The sequence below is a fragment of the Syngnathus leptorhynchus genome, chromosome 5 (genome assembly GCF_054491065.1).
Source record: "Syngnathus leptorhynchus isolate UIUO chromosome 5, UIUO_Slep, whole genome shotgun sequence".
In the NCBI taxonomy this organism is placed as follows: Eukaryota; Metazoa; Chordata; class Actinopteri; order Syngnathiformes; family Syngnathidae; genus Syngnathus; species Syngnathus leptorhynchus.
In genome coordinates this window covers 6,601,981-6,617,078 of record NC_141199.1, presented here as the reverse complement: position 1 = coordinate 6,617,078, position 15,098 = coordinate 6,601,981, and the positions used below count along the sequence as shown (strand labels likewise).

General features: G+C 40.1%; 1 protein-coding gene across 2 annotated transcripts; it reads right to left on the bottom strand.

The window, feature by feature from the left end:
* Nucleotides 1–463: 463 nt before the first annotated feature.
* Nucleotides 464–14,363, bottom strand: card14 (caspase recruitment domain family, member 14). 2 transcript variants are annotated; one of them, XM_085913176.1, is made up of 20 exons: nt 14,083–14,363; nt 13,630–13,767; nt 13,224–13,549; nt 11,286–11,444; nt 11,085–11,204; nt 10,568–10,693; nt 9,526–9,669; nt 9,328–9,456; nt 9,021–9,118; nt 7,931–7,989; nt 6,632–6,716; nt 5,348–5,564; nt 5,086–5,212; nt 4,420–4,660; nt 4,275–4,338; nt 4,089–4,209; nt 3,822–3,983; nt 3,360–3,478; nt 2,787–2,902; nt 464–2,022 (listed from the first exon to the last, which is right to left on the bottom strand). In XM_085913176.1, the coding sequence occupies exons 1-20, from the start codon at nt 14,297–14,299 to the stop codon at nt 1,815–1,817; spliced, it is 2,976 nt and encodes a 991-aa protein (XP_085769302.1). In that variant the 5' UTR covers nt 14,300–14,363; the 3' UTR covers nt 464–1,814. The 2 variants fall into 2 exon arrangements, with proteins under 2 accessions (XP_085769302.1, XP_085769301.1); XM_085913175.1 differs by having other exon boundaries at nt 11,085–11,444.
* Between the last annotated feature and the right edge of the window lie 735 nt (nt 14,364–15,098).

The following is a 15,098-nucleotide window of genomic DNA, read 5'->3' as shown; positions in this document are numbered from 1 at the left end:
ACACTCCTCTATTCAGTCACACACTTTCAAGGAACTGAGCTGCGGAACCTGTGAAAACACACAGCCAGTGTGCCCCATTGAATCTGCGAATGCAAGTCTCGAGTTGTATCGATTTTTAAACGTGAATTCTGTTGAGATTCATTTGGAATACAAGTTAAATTTACTTTCAATTTGAAACTGACTTGTATGGATTCGGACGTTATATAGTGATAGTCCCTATTGACTATGTGGTTTGTGGTTGAGCTACATTGAAGGAGCATGTGCAGTGCCGTCGCAGGAGTCCCCTGGCGCCCCAAGCAAGAAAGTAGTCAGGGGCACTAGAAAGAGGGGCGGGGTATCAAATCCATAATACCAACATGTATAAATAAAAAATACAATGAATACAATGAATAATGAGGAATATATTTTAGTTATAGATGATAGTAAGTTTTGAGACTAATCACTCTTTGATAACATCACACTGACACTTCTGTGGTATGTACTACATTTTAAGCAAATACAACTCATACAAAAAAAAATCAACATTTACTAAATGTAGGGTACATTTATTTCACACAAATGAACAACAATATACAGTACAGCGCTACTTCAGAAGGTTAAATACAAAACAATGCCGACTAAACTTGGTGAATGGAAAATAATACATACTTCTTCATTACGTAGCCCTAGCCCTACCTACTCCTCTGAGCGGCTGCACAGTGTGTGAATACAAAAATTATAACCTTCTGGCATAATAAAATTTCAATAATTTTGCATACCTTATAAATTCAACAGACTAAAAGTACTATTCCAAAGTATTCGAAAGTGACACCTTTTTTTTCTCTGTCTTCCGAGCGTTAAATGCTGTGTTTGCATGGCTAAGTGAAGTCATCGCTGGCATAGCATCGCAAGCTACTTTAAGATGTGACGGATAAAACTACAGTAACATATTCACTGCTGTTTTGCTTTCTTTTCTGCTCCTCCCCTTGTCGTTTTTTTTACTCAAAGAGATATAACTCCTCTTCTGCAAGTGTTGGAAGAACCAGTTTGGCTTGGGCCAATTGCCATGACGTCATTCAACTGTTCTTTTCCTCTTGGCTGCTTTGTGTGTAATTTCTGTCAAAGTCATGTAATCACAGCACTATGTTCATGATAGTATGTGTATTTGGAGCTGTTCCATTTAGTTTCACAGTTAGTGAGCTTGCCATTGTTTAACTGTTGCTGATGCTTCCCACCACGCATGCGAGCATAGAACTATGGATTTCATGTCTGGCATCTTATAAGTCAAACGAAACTAAGTTATTCAAAATGTAACTCATTGCCACTATTAGAATGACTACAGATGTTGTGACTCCAAACCACTAGCACGAGTCAGCATTGGCAGTCATCAATGGACCACAAAAGGAGTTCATTACATGCATTATCTTTGAAGGGGTAGTAGTTCTGAGGACAACCACCTGACCAGCGCACAGACAAGCGGAAAGATGCTTAAGTCTTTTGGAGAATTTGTGCACTGCTACATTTGACAGGGGACTTTGTTCAACCCAGATTTCATATATTGCATGAGTGCAGAAGTGATACGCTTAAGTCGATTGGAGAATCTGCACAGACCAAAAAGTATGTGGCAGCACACCTTTTATACACATGGCAGAATAGTTTATTCATGAAATTTGTGGCTTGAGGAAAAAAAAAAAAAATCTAGTGTTCATTTGAGAAGCACACCTTGTTTTGTACCTCTGACCATGTAGATAAATATTCATGCATATAATATATTTTTGTAATTATGTATACCTAGGAAACACAAATTTAAAATCTTCCCCTGTTTATTGTTCCATTTACCACAGGTCAGGCTCCACCCACACAATCTTCCTCTGCTCCTCCCAGATGACGGTGCGCAACCTGGCCAGTAGTGAAGTTTGGTCACACCATGAGTCAGGAGCCACCCGATGATATAAACACGGCAGTTTGTCCAACAGCGTCTCCTCACTTCTGGAACACACCAGCAGATGCTCCTCAGACCAGTTGAGACGGTGAAGCTTTGATCTAGAAGGTGCACAATCAATCAATCAATCAATCAATCAATCAAGCAAGCAAGCAAGCAAGCAAGCAAGTAATCCATCATCCATCCATTCTCAACATTATAATCTATTACATCTTTGGTAATGATTTGTATAAAGGTGGATAATTTCAAGTATATTGTGTGCGTGCGTGTGTGTGTGTGTGTGTGTGTGTGTGTGTGTGTGTGTGTGTGTGTGTGTGTGTGTGTGTGTGTGTGTGTGAGAGAGTGCGCGTGTGTGTGTTTTTTGACTCCAATACTTGTTGAATTTAAAAGCATTATGGGTTATTTCTATCCTAGCAATATTGAGGGTGCTCTTTCAGGTGAGTTGAATGTGATCCAAATTAATACATCAAAAATGCTAAGATCATGGTCAACCTATTAAAGTATATACAGTATACCGTTTTCAAATAACATGCTGAAAATAGATTGAATTTGCATGGTTTTTAAACATAAAATGTTGGTACTATGCTAAAATCATTTTCATCAGATGATTTTTCTTTTTTTAGTTGAGGTGGAGGCTCTAGCTGGATAATTAATACACAAATTTATGGTGTGACCTTGGCTGTCAAAAGGACAAGGGATGGATGAACTTTAAGTGACCTTGAAACACTCAATTGTGTAAATATGCATTTGAATATCTGGCTTCCGTATATTTTTTAGCTTAAGTATAACCCATGTCCAGAGTAATGGTATCAATTAGTCATTTCTTAAATACTCTTAGTTTGGATGAAGAAGGAAGAAACGGTACTTGAGTTTGCGTGCGCTGCGTGCTGACTGGCCGATGAAGATGATAATAGGGAAGATTTCTGCCCTGTGCAGCCGACGTACACAATCCAGCCCAAGAGGCAAGACACAATGTATACCCTAAGGAGAAAAAACAAACAAACAATGGAACGTTAGCTAATGAAGGATTCTTCATCAAGAGAACCTAATTGGATGGATCTGTATACCTTTATTGGAGTCTAGCGTATGTGTGTTTACTGATATATTGTATGTAAGTAGCTTCTTCAACAGTGTCACAAACTCTCCTAAAAGAAAGTTATTAACAACCTCTGAAAACTCAGGGAAGTTAAGTCAGTCAAGTGAGTTGTTGTCATGCTTATGCTCTTCCTACTATCACTAGTCATCGTTAGTTCGTTCACCAGTTACTTTTTTTAAATACATCTAAGACCCAGCAGGGAAACCTTGATGGAGATACAGTAAATGCACGCAATTAGTCAGCCTAAAAGATGAAGTCTACATACACTTACATACATGCATACATACATACATATGTACATACATACATACATACATACTGTACACACAGAAACACACTAACCTTCTTCATGACTTTTTCCACACACTGCAAAGTGTAGCAACAGTTGCTTCCCTGCTCACACTCCTCCAGGAGCTCGGACTTTTGCATTCGGGCTGAATGTTCAGTGGAACTCAACATCTCTGCAAGTTGCAACAAACACATACATTAGATATATAGACAGAGATGCGATTCCACCCCCAGTTCTCCCCAAGCCTCCAAAGGTTTTCTCCTGCACTCCGGTTTCTGCCCGCTGCCCAAAATCATGTATGGTAGGCTTATTGGGCACTCCAAGTTTCCAAGGTTCAGGGCCAGTCCCCCGCCTACTGCTCGATGATCATTCGGATAGGCTCCAGCACACCCGTGACCCCCGTGGGGCCAAGCAGTACAGAAAATGTATATTCTTAATATTTGTTTTATCCAACTTCACAATTGGAGTTTGTTCTAAAACATTTTTTTATGTATTATGTCATAAATGGCTCTTACCAGGTTCACAAATCTCAAAGCCCTGCCATTCTGCCACCTTCTTATCCAGGATGCGCCCCAGGATTGATGGTAGTAACAGGACTGGTCGACAGATGGGTGGAAAGTGGGGTGTGACCGGTGTGTAGGGCATGAGGGTTAGACTTCTGGGTTCTGATGTTTTATCTAGGTGTAAGGGAATATACAGTATTTTTATGCAACCATTTATTACAAACTTTGAGTGTATATATTCTCGTTTGTTATAAAATGTAAAATGTTGTGTTTCTGTACCCGACTCTATGCTCTTGCTCTTTTCATTCTCTACACTGACCCAGAGAGGGTTTCGGCCTTGGCGACCCGTGCTGACAATCCTCACTGTTTTCTGAGTATTCTGATCCATCATGTGCCCTTGCTAAAGAGGGAAGTAGTATATTCGAGTGAGCTGTGCAGTTTTACCCCTCATTCAATCACTCTTACCTTTTGAGACTTAGATGTTTGAAAGTTCATTTCTTCAATAGCTCGAATAAGAAGTCGTTGTGCTCTGTGATATCAGAAAATCAAGAAGGTGGTAACTGATAATGACGCTTGATGTCCAGAACCTTTGCATGTGGCTCATAAATACCTATAGTAGTTGGGCACTAATCCACTGTGGAGGGGCAGAAGCTGGCAAGGATGAACTTGATTCGCATACCACGACTCTTCAGTGTCTGTCGGTCTTGTGTTAGTCACGTGTAGAATGTCGTTGCAAGATACATTCAGTGTCCCTTTGAGACTTGCAGGGATGGTCACGTTGACGCGCACGTAGAAAGAGTCACCTGATGACATCTCACTCTCCTGCAATTGCTGAAGCAATGCCTCATAGTCTGGACAAAATGCAGAAAGAAAACAAAGTTCTATAAAATGAGAGAGCTGAGTTGTGAAAGAAATGTCAAACAAAGTCGAAGCTAATTAATGTAATTGTTGACGTTTCAGCGACTCTCCATAGTGTTTGTTATACCTATAAAAAAGTGGCAGAAACACTGTACTAGTTAGTCTGTGTCACGGATGTATCCACCAAACATTCCAACTTTTATACCAGATCCAAATTTGCATCGTAATACTATAAATGTCAGAATACATTTGGGTTGTTCATTCAACAAAACAAGCAAGGGTTGGTGATGATGGGTCACAATGAACTTCCAGAGTGACATTGCATTGCTTTGCACATCTATGAAGGCATCATTATTACTGAAAAGGCAAACAAAACAATGCCAAGCCACGGGTTTCAAGCACATGCTGTGGGACATACCATCTTGCCTTGGACGCAAAGAGAGATGGCAGAGAGCAGTGACCTGACCAAGTGCCCACAGAGCTTCTTCTAAAGTGGAATCCTCCAGCACCATCTTTAGAGCTTTCTCGTCTTGTTGGTATCTCACCTGTGATTCATCAGTGTGTTGTTAAACACCTCAGATACAGTAATAATAATGGATGGAATAATAATAATAATAATAATAATAATAAATAATTAAATAACAATTAACTAACAAAAAAATTAAATAGACCTCTCTCACCTCCACTATTTGTGCTCCATGGGTGATACCCACAGTACATGCCGCACTCCCTTCTGTTACTTCATGCACAAAGACTCCAGTCTTATTACCTCCTACCACTGCAATCTGACTTAGCAGTGCCTCTCCCTGGAAGGCAATGGTGACGATGCGGCCACTAATGCGCACTGCTTTTGGACGTGATCGCACGAGGAATGGAGGTACAGCATTTTTATCCAGGCTGTTGAAAGTTTAGAGAAAATAAGAAAAAGTAAAGCACATTCACCAATCAATCGATCAATCGATCAATCAATCAATCAATCAATCAATCAATCAATCAATCAATCAATCTGTCAATCATTCATTCATCCATTCATTCATCCATTGATAAAGGTGGGTCTTGAGCCTGTTCTTAAAAATGAGTACATTCTTTGCAGCCCTGAGGTTCTCCGGAAGGATGTTCCACAAATGTGCGAATTCATGCCAAATTTGGTCTCTGTGTTTTGCCACATGAACATTGTGATTGTTTGAGGCGCAAAATGTGAATTTTGACTTGCAAACTAAGATGCGAAATTGTTAATTTTGAGCTTTGACGAAAAGGCTCAAATTTATTTCTGAGGCACAGTAAAGTAAATTTCAAAAGTTTTGATTCTATAAAAAGTGGATTTGTGTGTTCTAAGTAGGTTGACCTTATGAATAGTCTTTATTGCTATTTTCCGCACAGTGATAAATGACCAGTGAGGTTTTGTAATTATTGCCCCAAAACTCAGTATTGTAATACATATATGGAACATATAAACAGTAGTGAACAGTAAAGTGTGCAAAGTGAATTTTTATCCAGTTGTTGTTTTGTTTTGTCCATGACAGCAATGTTTTTTTAAATTTTGGACCGTACGTATTTGATATGTGGTTTTCAACACCCCCTCCGTGAGTCTTCACCTTATTGTGGTGGAGGGGTTTGCGTGATCCTAGGAGCCATATTGTCAGGGGCTTTATGCCCCATGGCAAAAGGGTCCTAGGGAGGCTACCCTCTCTCTCTGAAGGGAGGCCAATTGCCCCCCCCCCCATTGTATGCTAATTTATTGAAGGGATAATCCCTGTGAAAACCTTTGCTGGGGAGAAGTGCCTTTTAACAAACTGTGAAGTGATTATTTATTACCCCATGAGCTGCCTTGTGGAAAGCCTAGTTTCAAGATTCAAAGTTTGGATTTCAATTCTTACAATATGTTTTGTAGTTGGGCGACTGACCACTAAAATCAATGGTTAAAAGATGCCTAAAATCATGTGACTGTTGTAGGACTGCCTCACCTGTATGTGCCTTTGTTCCCAACAGACGCATAGTGTCTTGATGTCTTTTGGTTGTCTCTTGTCGGAGTTTTTTCTTCTGTCAGCACTAAACAGAAGAAATGGTGTTTAAAGATGTGACATCAATGCTATTTCAATGTGGGGACAATGAAATTATCCTTAATATGATGTCACCTAGTGAAGACTTGTCATCAAGGCAAGGCGTGTTAATAATTCTATATTTTACTACAATAATTAGAGACCGTTACAAAACAATACCATGTCCTGATTAGGGTCATGGGTAACTGGAGCCTATCCCCCTCTTAGAGGTGGGGTGCATTCTAGACTGGTCGGCAGTCAATTGCAGTGCAGATAAAGCCCATCAACCAAGCACAAATATAGCAAATTTTTAGTCTTCAATGAGCCTAACATGTTGTCTTTGGAATGTGAGACGAAGCTGGAGTATCCAGAGAAAACATGTGCAAGCACAAGGATGACGAGCAAACTTCATAGAGACATTCCCACTAACTGGATGTCGGGCAGACATGTGAAGTGATGTGGTCCACCGTGCTGCTATATTTCATGTTTGTACACTTAGCGTGGATTGGTGGAAGGGTCGTGTCCCAGTAATCCTAGAAGAAGTTGTGGCTTGATAACCCTGGAAGGGTCATCCATGGAAAACAAGTGGCTCTAGTGGTGTGGAATGTCATCTTTTTGACAGGGAAGGAGCCCAAGCTGATGTGCGAGGCAAAGAAAATACGACTAGCTACATTCGAGCTTGAGTCCATACACAGCTTGGGCTCTCGTAGCAGTTCTCTTGAGAAAGGTTTGACTCTCATCCACTCTGGAGTTGCTCAAGGTAAGAGACATTCAGCAGGTGTGACCATACTTATTGCCCCACAACTTAGCGCTGGTACATTGGGGTTTACCGTGGGTGAACAAGGGGTTGCCTTCCATTTCCTTCAAGTGGGTGGACAGGTTGACTGTGCAACAAATGCAGTTCAGAATACCCACTATTTTGGCGAATTGGGTGCTGCTGACCTCAAGCTAGTAAATTTGTGAATCCGTGGGGAAACTTTTATCATAGACCTCCTCAATTCCACTGTCATTGAAAGGTCTGGTGTCTAAAGGTAAAAATCTCCTCGGTGGCAAGTAAACGGAGGTGGTTGTGATCCACCCGGGGATGTCCTGATTGATTTGGCCAGTAGATTGGCAGAAGGGAGGGGGTACAAGAATGAGAAACTTTCCAAACAAGATTGATATCGTCCATGCAAAATCACATGCGTTACAAAAGGAATGTCAATGTAAACACACACAACACACCAGTTGGAAGAATCTCAAAATCGTCCAATGAAGAATCATCAGTCTCCGCTGTTTCCAGGCTACAAAATAATAAAACACATGAGACAATATCAGATTTGTGAGTCACAGACTCACACCCGCACCCACACACATTAACACACGGACACAATGAAGTTAAACTTCATACTGTTAGATTAGGCCACTTTGGCACACAATTAAATAGGTGACTCAAGCTAGCCCACTGTGCTGCTGAGACTTTTCTTCTTGTTTGGCTATCCTTATATATAGCACTCTTGGCACACATGTTGACTCCAGTTGACCGTGGAGTTACACATTGTCACATAGGCTACACAAATGCACCAATCAAAGAGCGGAGAATATAAAGTATATTGTAAATAGCAGAATTAGAAAACATAAGTCCTGGGAAAGAAGAGGAAATGGATTGCCTTATCGGACTGTGGGTAGATTGCGACATACAAGTAAACCTCAAGGGTATGTATTGAAAAAAGTCCAGAAAGTATTTCGTGTGTTGCCACTGGCATAATTATATGACGTCAAACACCTTGCGTGAAGACCCACGCCACCATTCGAAAGTCGTTGCAACAGCAACCTGTCAAATCGGTTAATTATTTGGCCCAGTCTGAACCAAGGCAGCCAGCCCTAAAAATAGGATTTGAAGAAGAGGATTCTGATTTGAATCAGATATGCCTGCAGTCTGTACTAAGTGTCTGACTCCCCCATCTGTGCGGAGCTCATACCAGGCATTTGATTATTCTTTATGCAACAGGTTTGTAAAGACTGCAGATAAAAAATTTATTTACTACATATAAAAATGAGCGGATTTGAAAAAAAATCTGAATTGAGCTGTTCAGATAGTGCCCTCCAGAGGTAAAACTGAATTCAGTTTGGTAAACACGTGGGTGCTGAGTCTGAGGCATTTGCAGCAACTCAGACAGGTTTGACTGGCCAAGATAATCACATTGTTTGGAGAGGAAAATAAATTATCTTCTCACGTCATTGACATGTTGCTTTGTCATCCTATAAAGAAGACATGCTGAACTCCTACTCTTTGTCAAGTGTCTGTCAATTTTACTCACAGAAGCAGACTTACCTGCTGTCTACACAAAGAGATCCTTCTCTTTTGCGGAGAGACTGCAAACTGGGAGGCTCTACATTTTGGGATCGGACACTTGCCACTGCATCTTCACACTTCAAGATAAATGTTGATGTGTGCACATACATATAAATAAACATAAACATTTTAAAACTCGGGTATATATGCTTAATTAAAGGCACAACAAAGTCAGGTATCTACTGAATCAATCTACTTAATACCCTTAGCTTACCCTGTTGACAACCCTTAGGTAATTTTGAACACCAATTTTGACAGTAACTTAACTTTCATTCACATACTGTACCTCCGATGTAAAGCAATTCAGCGAAGTCAGTGATAAAGAACTAATTGCATCCATACGACAAAGTCTTCGTCTGTTTCGGAATGGTGACTCTTCAGAGCCGACTATATGATGCTTCCAGCCAGCAGCTCTCTGCTTAAGAAAATGGCATTTCATTAGATGCTCTTTTCCTCTACGAGTGCATTTTTCGTCCAAAATTACATTAGAGCTCTGCCATTCTTTGTTGTGTTTGGCATTCACACAAAAGGCTCTCTCCTGGAGACCCATCATTTGAGACCTCAAGATGTCCTTCTCAGCCAGGATGCGGGCGATTTGGGTCTGGGCCTCATTTCTGGAAAGGTATGCCTAGGACGCAGGGAAACCTCTGCATTTCAGTTACATTCAAACCTACCAAGGTTTCCAACCTTTTCAACAGTAACTTATGTATGTATTATGTATGTATTATAAATTAGAAGTATCAAAGAACATTCAATAAGCCTAGCATTGACATCTTCCCAGCGTCAGTGTTTAATCATTTATCATACAATGATGACAGAAACTAAATTGAACGTTAATAAAGTGCCCATTCGAAAAAATTTCTTCAGAAGGGATGATTTGAGATGGGTCTACAACTTGTTAACCAGTGTTCTCTTGTTTAGAAATTGTTTAATGGCTGCTACTTTCAGGTGTTTATGAATCTCGCCTGACTGAAGTGAGTAGTTGATTATTTGCTGGAAATCATCATAGATGGTTTTGATGAAATCAGTTGGTATTTAATGAAGACAGCTAGTTTATGTTTTTGACTGCTGCATCAATTAGTTATTGTATTTTGATTCACAGTAACAAATTTGAAAATTGAGTAATTCTTTGGTGATTTTAAGTGTTGTATTTTTCAAACCTAGAAACATACAATTGTCCTAAATCTGAAGCTGTCGCTGGCTGCTTCTTTCTATAATTCACACTCGTGTAGGAAAAATGTTACTAATTGTAATTACATATGTTAATTTTGTGTGGTTTTTGATTGATTGGCTGAATAAGCCTTTATTTTGAACATGTAAACAGTGAGCGCAAACAAAGCAACAACAAAAAAACATTTAAAAAAAAAAAAAGGAAAAAAGAAATTTAATTTGTATTTGTGAATAGGAATAGTGTTAAAAACTCTGTGTGCCGGGTGAGCTGAAGCCTACTTCCTGGGAAGTGTCATCTCCATTTCAGCTTAATTTACAGTGTCCAATAAAGAGTTACATTGTTGAGTCTTGCTCACTTGGTCTCTCTCTGTCTGCAGCTCTCTCATCTGGTTCTGGATCGTAGTGCTCGTCTGTTGATGCATGTTACAGTCCTGGGTCAGCTGCTTCACTTGGAGGGTCAGACGCTCTTTCTGATCCAGAAGCTGAACAATGATACACAAAATGTACTTGTCACTTTATAGAGACACAACATTTGATGACTAAATCAAGACAATGCTTATACAAAGAGAAACTTCATTAGTGTATAACCGGTGACAAATGTATTTGCAGGACAAGGTCCCCCATTCCATTACTGCAGAGTGAAGTTTTCACTGCCTCCCTCAAGAACAGAAAGCTGCTACGTCTGTCTGTCAGCTTCATTGTCTGTCTCTAGGAAACATAGTAGCTGCTAAGCAAGAACTCCTAGAATCCTGACTGACATATGCCATCTCACAAGCCACAAAATATCTACTAACAACATGTTAGCTGGAGCAAGAAACCTCTGAAGGTGTCAAGTTTCTAGACACTAGTTCCAGTCACAGTAATTGAACTCACCTCTTGTTTCTCTCTGTGCATTTGTTCATTTTCTTCCGTATATCGCTTAAGTTGATCTACGAGCTCCACTTGGCTATCTATAGCCTCAGCCAGGTCCTGAGCCAGAATATCCTGATGAGCCTGACAGAGTGAGAGTCGATGAAACACCAAAACATTGCAGATAAAAATATTTATGGCTCCTAACAGAAGTATTTTTCTCACTGGGTTCAGTTTCTCAATCTTGACTAACTGGCAGCGCAGACTTCTGACTTCCTCTTGCAGCTGAGACTCCTCGGCTACAGGGAAAGCTCTCAGAGAGCGCTGTTTCTGGATATCACTTTCTGTTTGGGCCTTTTGCAGTTCTGTTTGCAGCTGATATATCTGTTGTAAGTAGGGATGAGACAAAATATTGACAATTGTGATACATCACTGTTACATCTCAAGGTACAAAACAACAACAGCAGTGGTAGTCGCAAATGACTTTTCAATGTGATTATCCACTTGACACATACTGTCCAGACTGCATCTGTAAGCCAAAAATGAAAGAAATGTATTGATTTTTTTTTTTTAATGAACAACTGCTCTACTACTTGACCACATTTGTTTCAGGAAATAGTCTCATTATTAAAATGAAATGAAAAAATACGAAGAAACTGTATGCGCACAAGTATTCACAGCTCTTGCCACGGAGGCTTATTGTGCTTCCACTGATTATATATGGAAGGTTCCCTCAGCTTAATTGTAGTAAATTCAGTTGATTTGACATCATTCAGAAGAACTGACTCAAAAGGCAGGGGAGTCCCTGGACTGGTTGCTATCCAATCTCAGGGACATTAAATCAAACAACAATTTTTGGAATGTTGGGGAACCTGGAGTACCCACAAAAAACCCATGCAAGTAGGGGAGCCCATGCAAGACAATTACATTGTAATTAAAGAGACTTTGTGGAATGTAGCCACAGAAAGCTGTGTTACGTCATCACAGTATGTAATCCGGGCAATCACAAAAGATGATGTGCGCGGAATGCTACGCACAGCAAAAGCTTCTGAAGAGCCACTTTGTTGAAAACAGTTTTTCAGACATGAGTAAAATGTTGACTGAAATGATAAAACACAGGACAGTTTTGGACAGATTTGTAGAAGTGTACATTTTTGCTCGATATTCCAGTGTAACGTTTAAATGACAGAATGCCCATAGATAGGTTTATACAGCACTTTTGCTATTGAGCAAGGCAAAATGACAACCTGTGTTGTTATCAGTGCATTGTTTATAGTTTTACATTTACTGGAGAATATTCCCTCAGGATTTCGACAATCAGACTCAGAGAGTGAAAACATACCGTAATTTTTGGACTATAAACCGCACCAGCTAAAATTAGGGGAAAATCTTGTTTTGTTCATATACTATAAGCCGCACTGGACTATCAGCCGTAGGTGTTTTAATGTTTGATTACCATTTGTAAGAGAATATACACAAAGAGGATTGTCAGGAAAGAGATGTTTCTTAGGGGGAACGCATACCTTTTATCAACATAACGTTTATTCACAGAGATGAAGGAGCTCTGCAAACATACAAACATGTATAAAGCTCAGCGAAGATTATAATAAACTTTATGTGCAGGAAACACTAGCGACACACAACTAATAATAAATAAAATGGGATCACTTACAGGGTTAAAGTTGGCAATGTGATACGGGCTACACGAAAAGTGTCGCAGGGTTCAAAGCTTGTGCAAAAAGTAGCGGCTTATAGTCCGGAAAATACAGTAGTTTTATTGTGAATGATTAAATGATATTATGTTGATTATTTCAGGGGGTTGTCACTTGCCATGCATTCTTGGTAGTGTTGTGAACATACTTTCATTTGCTTTTTTAAATGCCATGTATTTTGAGAAAAGCAACATTGTCATCATGTCAAATAACTCATCATTAATTGAGCAACTACTCAAATTTGTACTGCTACAGTATTTATAGAGAAATGTATCATTATTGAGATTACAATGCAGAAGAATTGGCCCAAAACAAAAAAGCTATTCTTAGACCATAATTGTGGGTGGCAATTACTCAGTTAACTTGCTAACTTTCTAGTGACATCACAAACCTTGATCGGGTGTATGATAGGGTTGGTCTATTTGAACCAAAAACAGGAATGACTACCAACCTGCAAATTGAGGTCATGGAGGCGCATGCTGACAGCTGATTTCTCCTCAATGGCTGCAGTATAGCGGACATATAAGTCACACTTCTCATCCTTCAATTGGGTAACTTCACGCTGCAGTGAAGACAAGTGTCTATGTATGCGCTCATATTCCAACTGAAGGCATCTGGACTTTTCCTCGCGCTCCATTATCTGCTGAATCTCAGACTCAAGTGAGGCACAGTGAGCACTCATTCTTCCAGCCTCCGAGCGAGCTTCCCGAAGCTCATTCTGCATCCCGCTTACTGCTCTGATAAGGTATTCAGTTAGTTCAGAATACTTTATCAGGCCTGCACAGAAAACCAAGACATAGGGTAAGTAAGCTATATGGAATATAAAACTCATTGGCACTAGCGGACATTTGACAAACCACTGAATTTTGAAGGTTCTGAGCTGGGTTTGCGTCCAGTAATTTGAGTGTAGAGTGTTGGGTAGTGGATCATCAGGCTCTCCAGCAAAGCCACTGCACCGTTTCTACCTTGGGTCCGCAATAAATCCATCATATGGCCTGCAAACAGCAAACAGTATGTGTAATAACTGATTGTCTTTATTGAACTTTTTTTATACAGGTCAGACAATTGAGGATAAACTCTCATGCCAGCAGAAAATAGATGAAAATAATGTTTTAAATAAATTGAAAAAAAGGGCGATTTTAGAATACTACATAATCATGTATTGATGCAATAACTACACTTATAGTATAAGTCATAATAATTTTCCACTAAGTCTGTCTAAGTATTAAGTAGGGAGGAAGTGGAATGTTTCTTTTATAAAAATGAAGCACAATGTTGACTTTGCAGGTAATAAAACAGCAGCATCTTACTTGTTCTCATTGAGCGATTGGTGAGGTTGTGGCTGGAGAGGATCTCATCTTCGTCCATCTCAGTGAGAACCCTGGCCTGCCTAAGGTACGGGATCAAAATGCACGGCCGGACCCCCAGGGACAGCCGATGACGGTTATCATTGATAAGTTCCCAGAGTTCCTCTTCACCCATCTCCTTCAGGTCGGGCCCCTCGGGCACACTTTCTCCTGCCATCATGATTGTTTCGTATAAATCAACAACAATGGCTGCTGGCAGCTGCCACTACTCTGTGACTCATTACTGGAACAAGATGAGAACAGTGAGATGGGAAGAGGCAGGCCAATGATATAAAAGGCACAGTCTCTCCACACCCACTAGGTGTTTTTCAGGTGTAGAGTGTGTGTGACTGTGTGTGTGTGCCCATGCACGTGCGTGCGCATGTGTGTGTGTTGGTCTTTGGGAATGTGGAAAAACCTGTAACACAAGACTTCTCCGCAGTAAGGGCAGATTACATTCAGATGACAAAATCCCAACACTGGGTTGCAATCACAAATTACATAATGACATACAAACACAAAGCAGACCATGTTTTTAATATTAAACAATATGGGATTGGCCTGTATCAGCCTTGTGTTTTACAACCAATTATATCAGTTGTCACAAACAGCTACATGTACTGAATGTCTCACCTACTCACACTTTAGGTGACCAGTTTTCCTGTACAACATAATACATAATTTTAAAAAAAAAACTCTGCAGCTGTGCATATATGAAGGGTATCTAGCTCTAAAATTACATGCCTCACAAGTTTGCCTTGGTAATTCCTCATTAATGCCAAGCAAACATTCCAGACAGCTGACCGAAGCAAACAACAGTCGAGAGCAAAGTCCTTGTTGAAATGAGGAAATTGGACTGGAGCTGTTGTAAAGTGACAGGGATGTCCAAACTACGGCCCATGGGCCACGATTGGTCAATTTTTAATTGGCTCGCAAGAAATGTTATAAATACAATAGAATATGGCTTGCACCTCAATGCT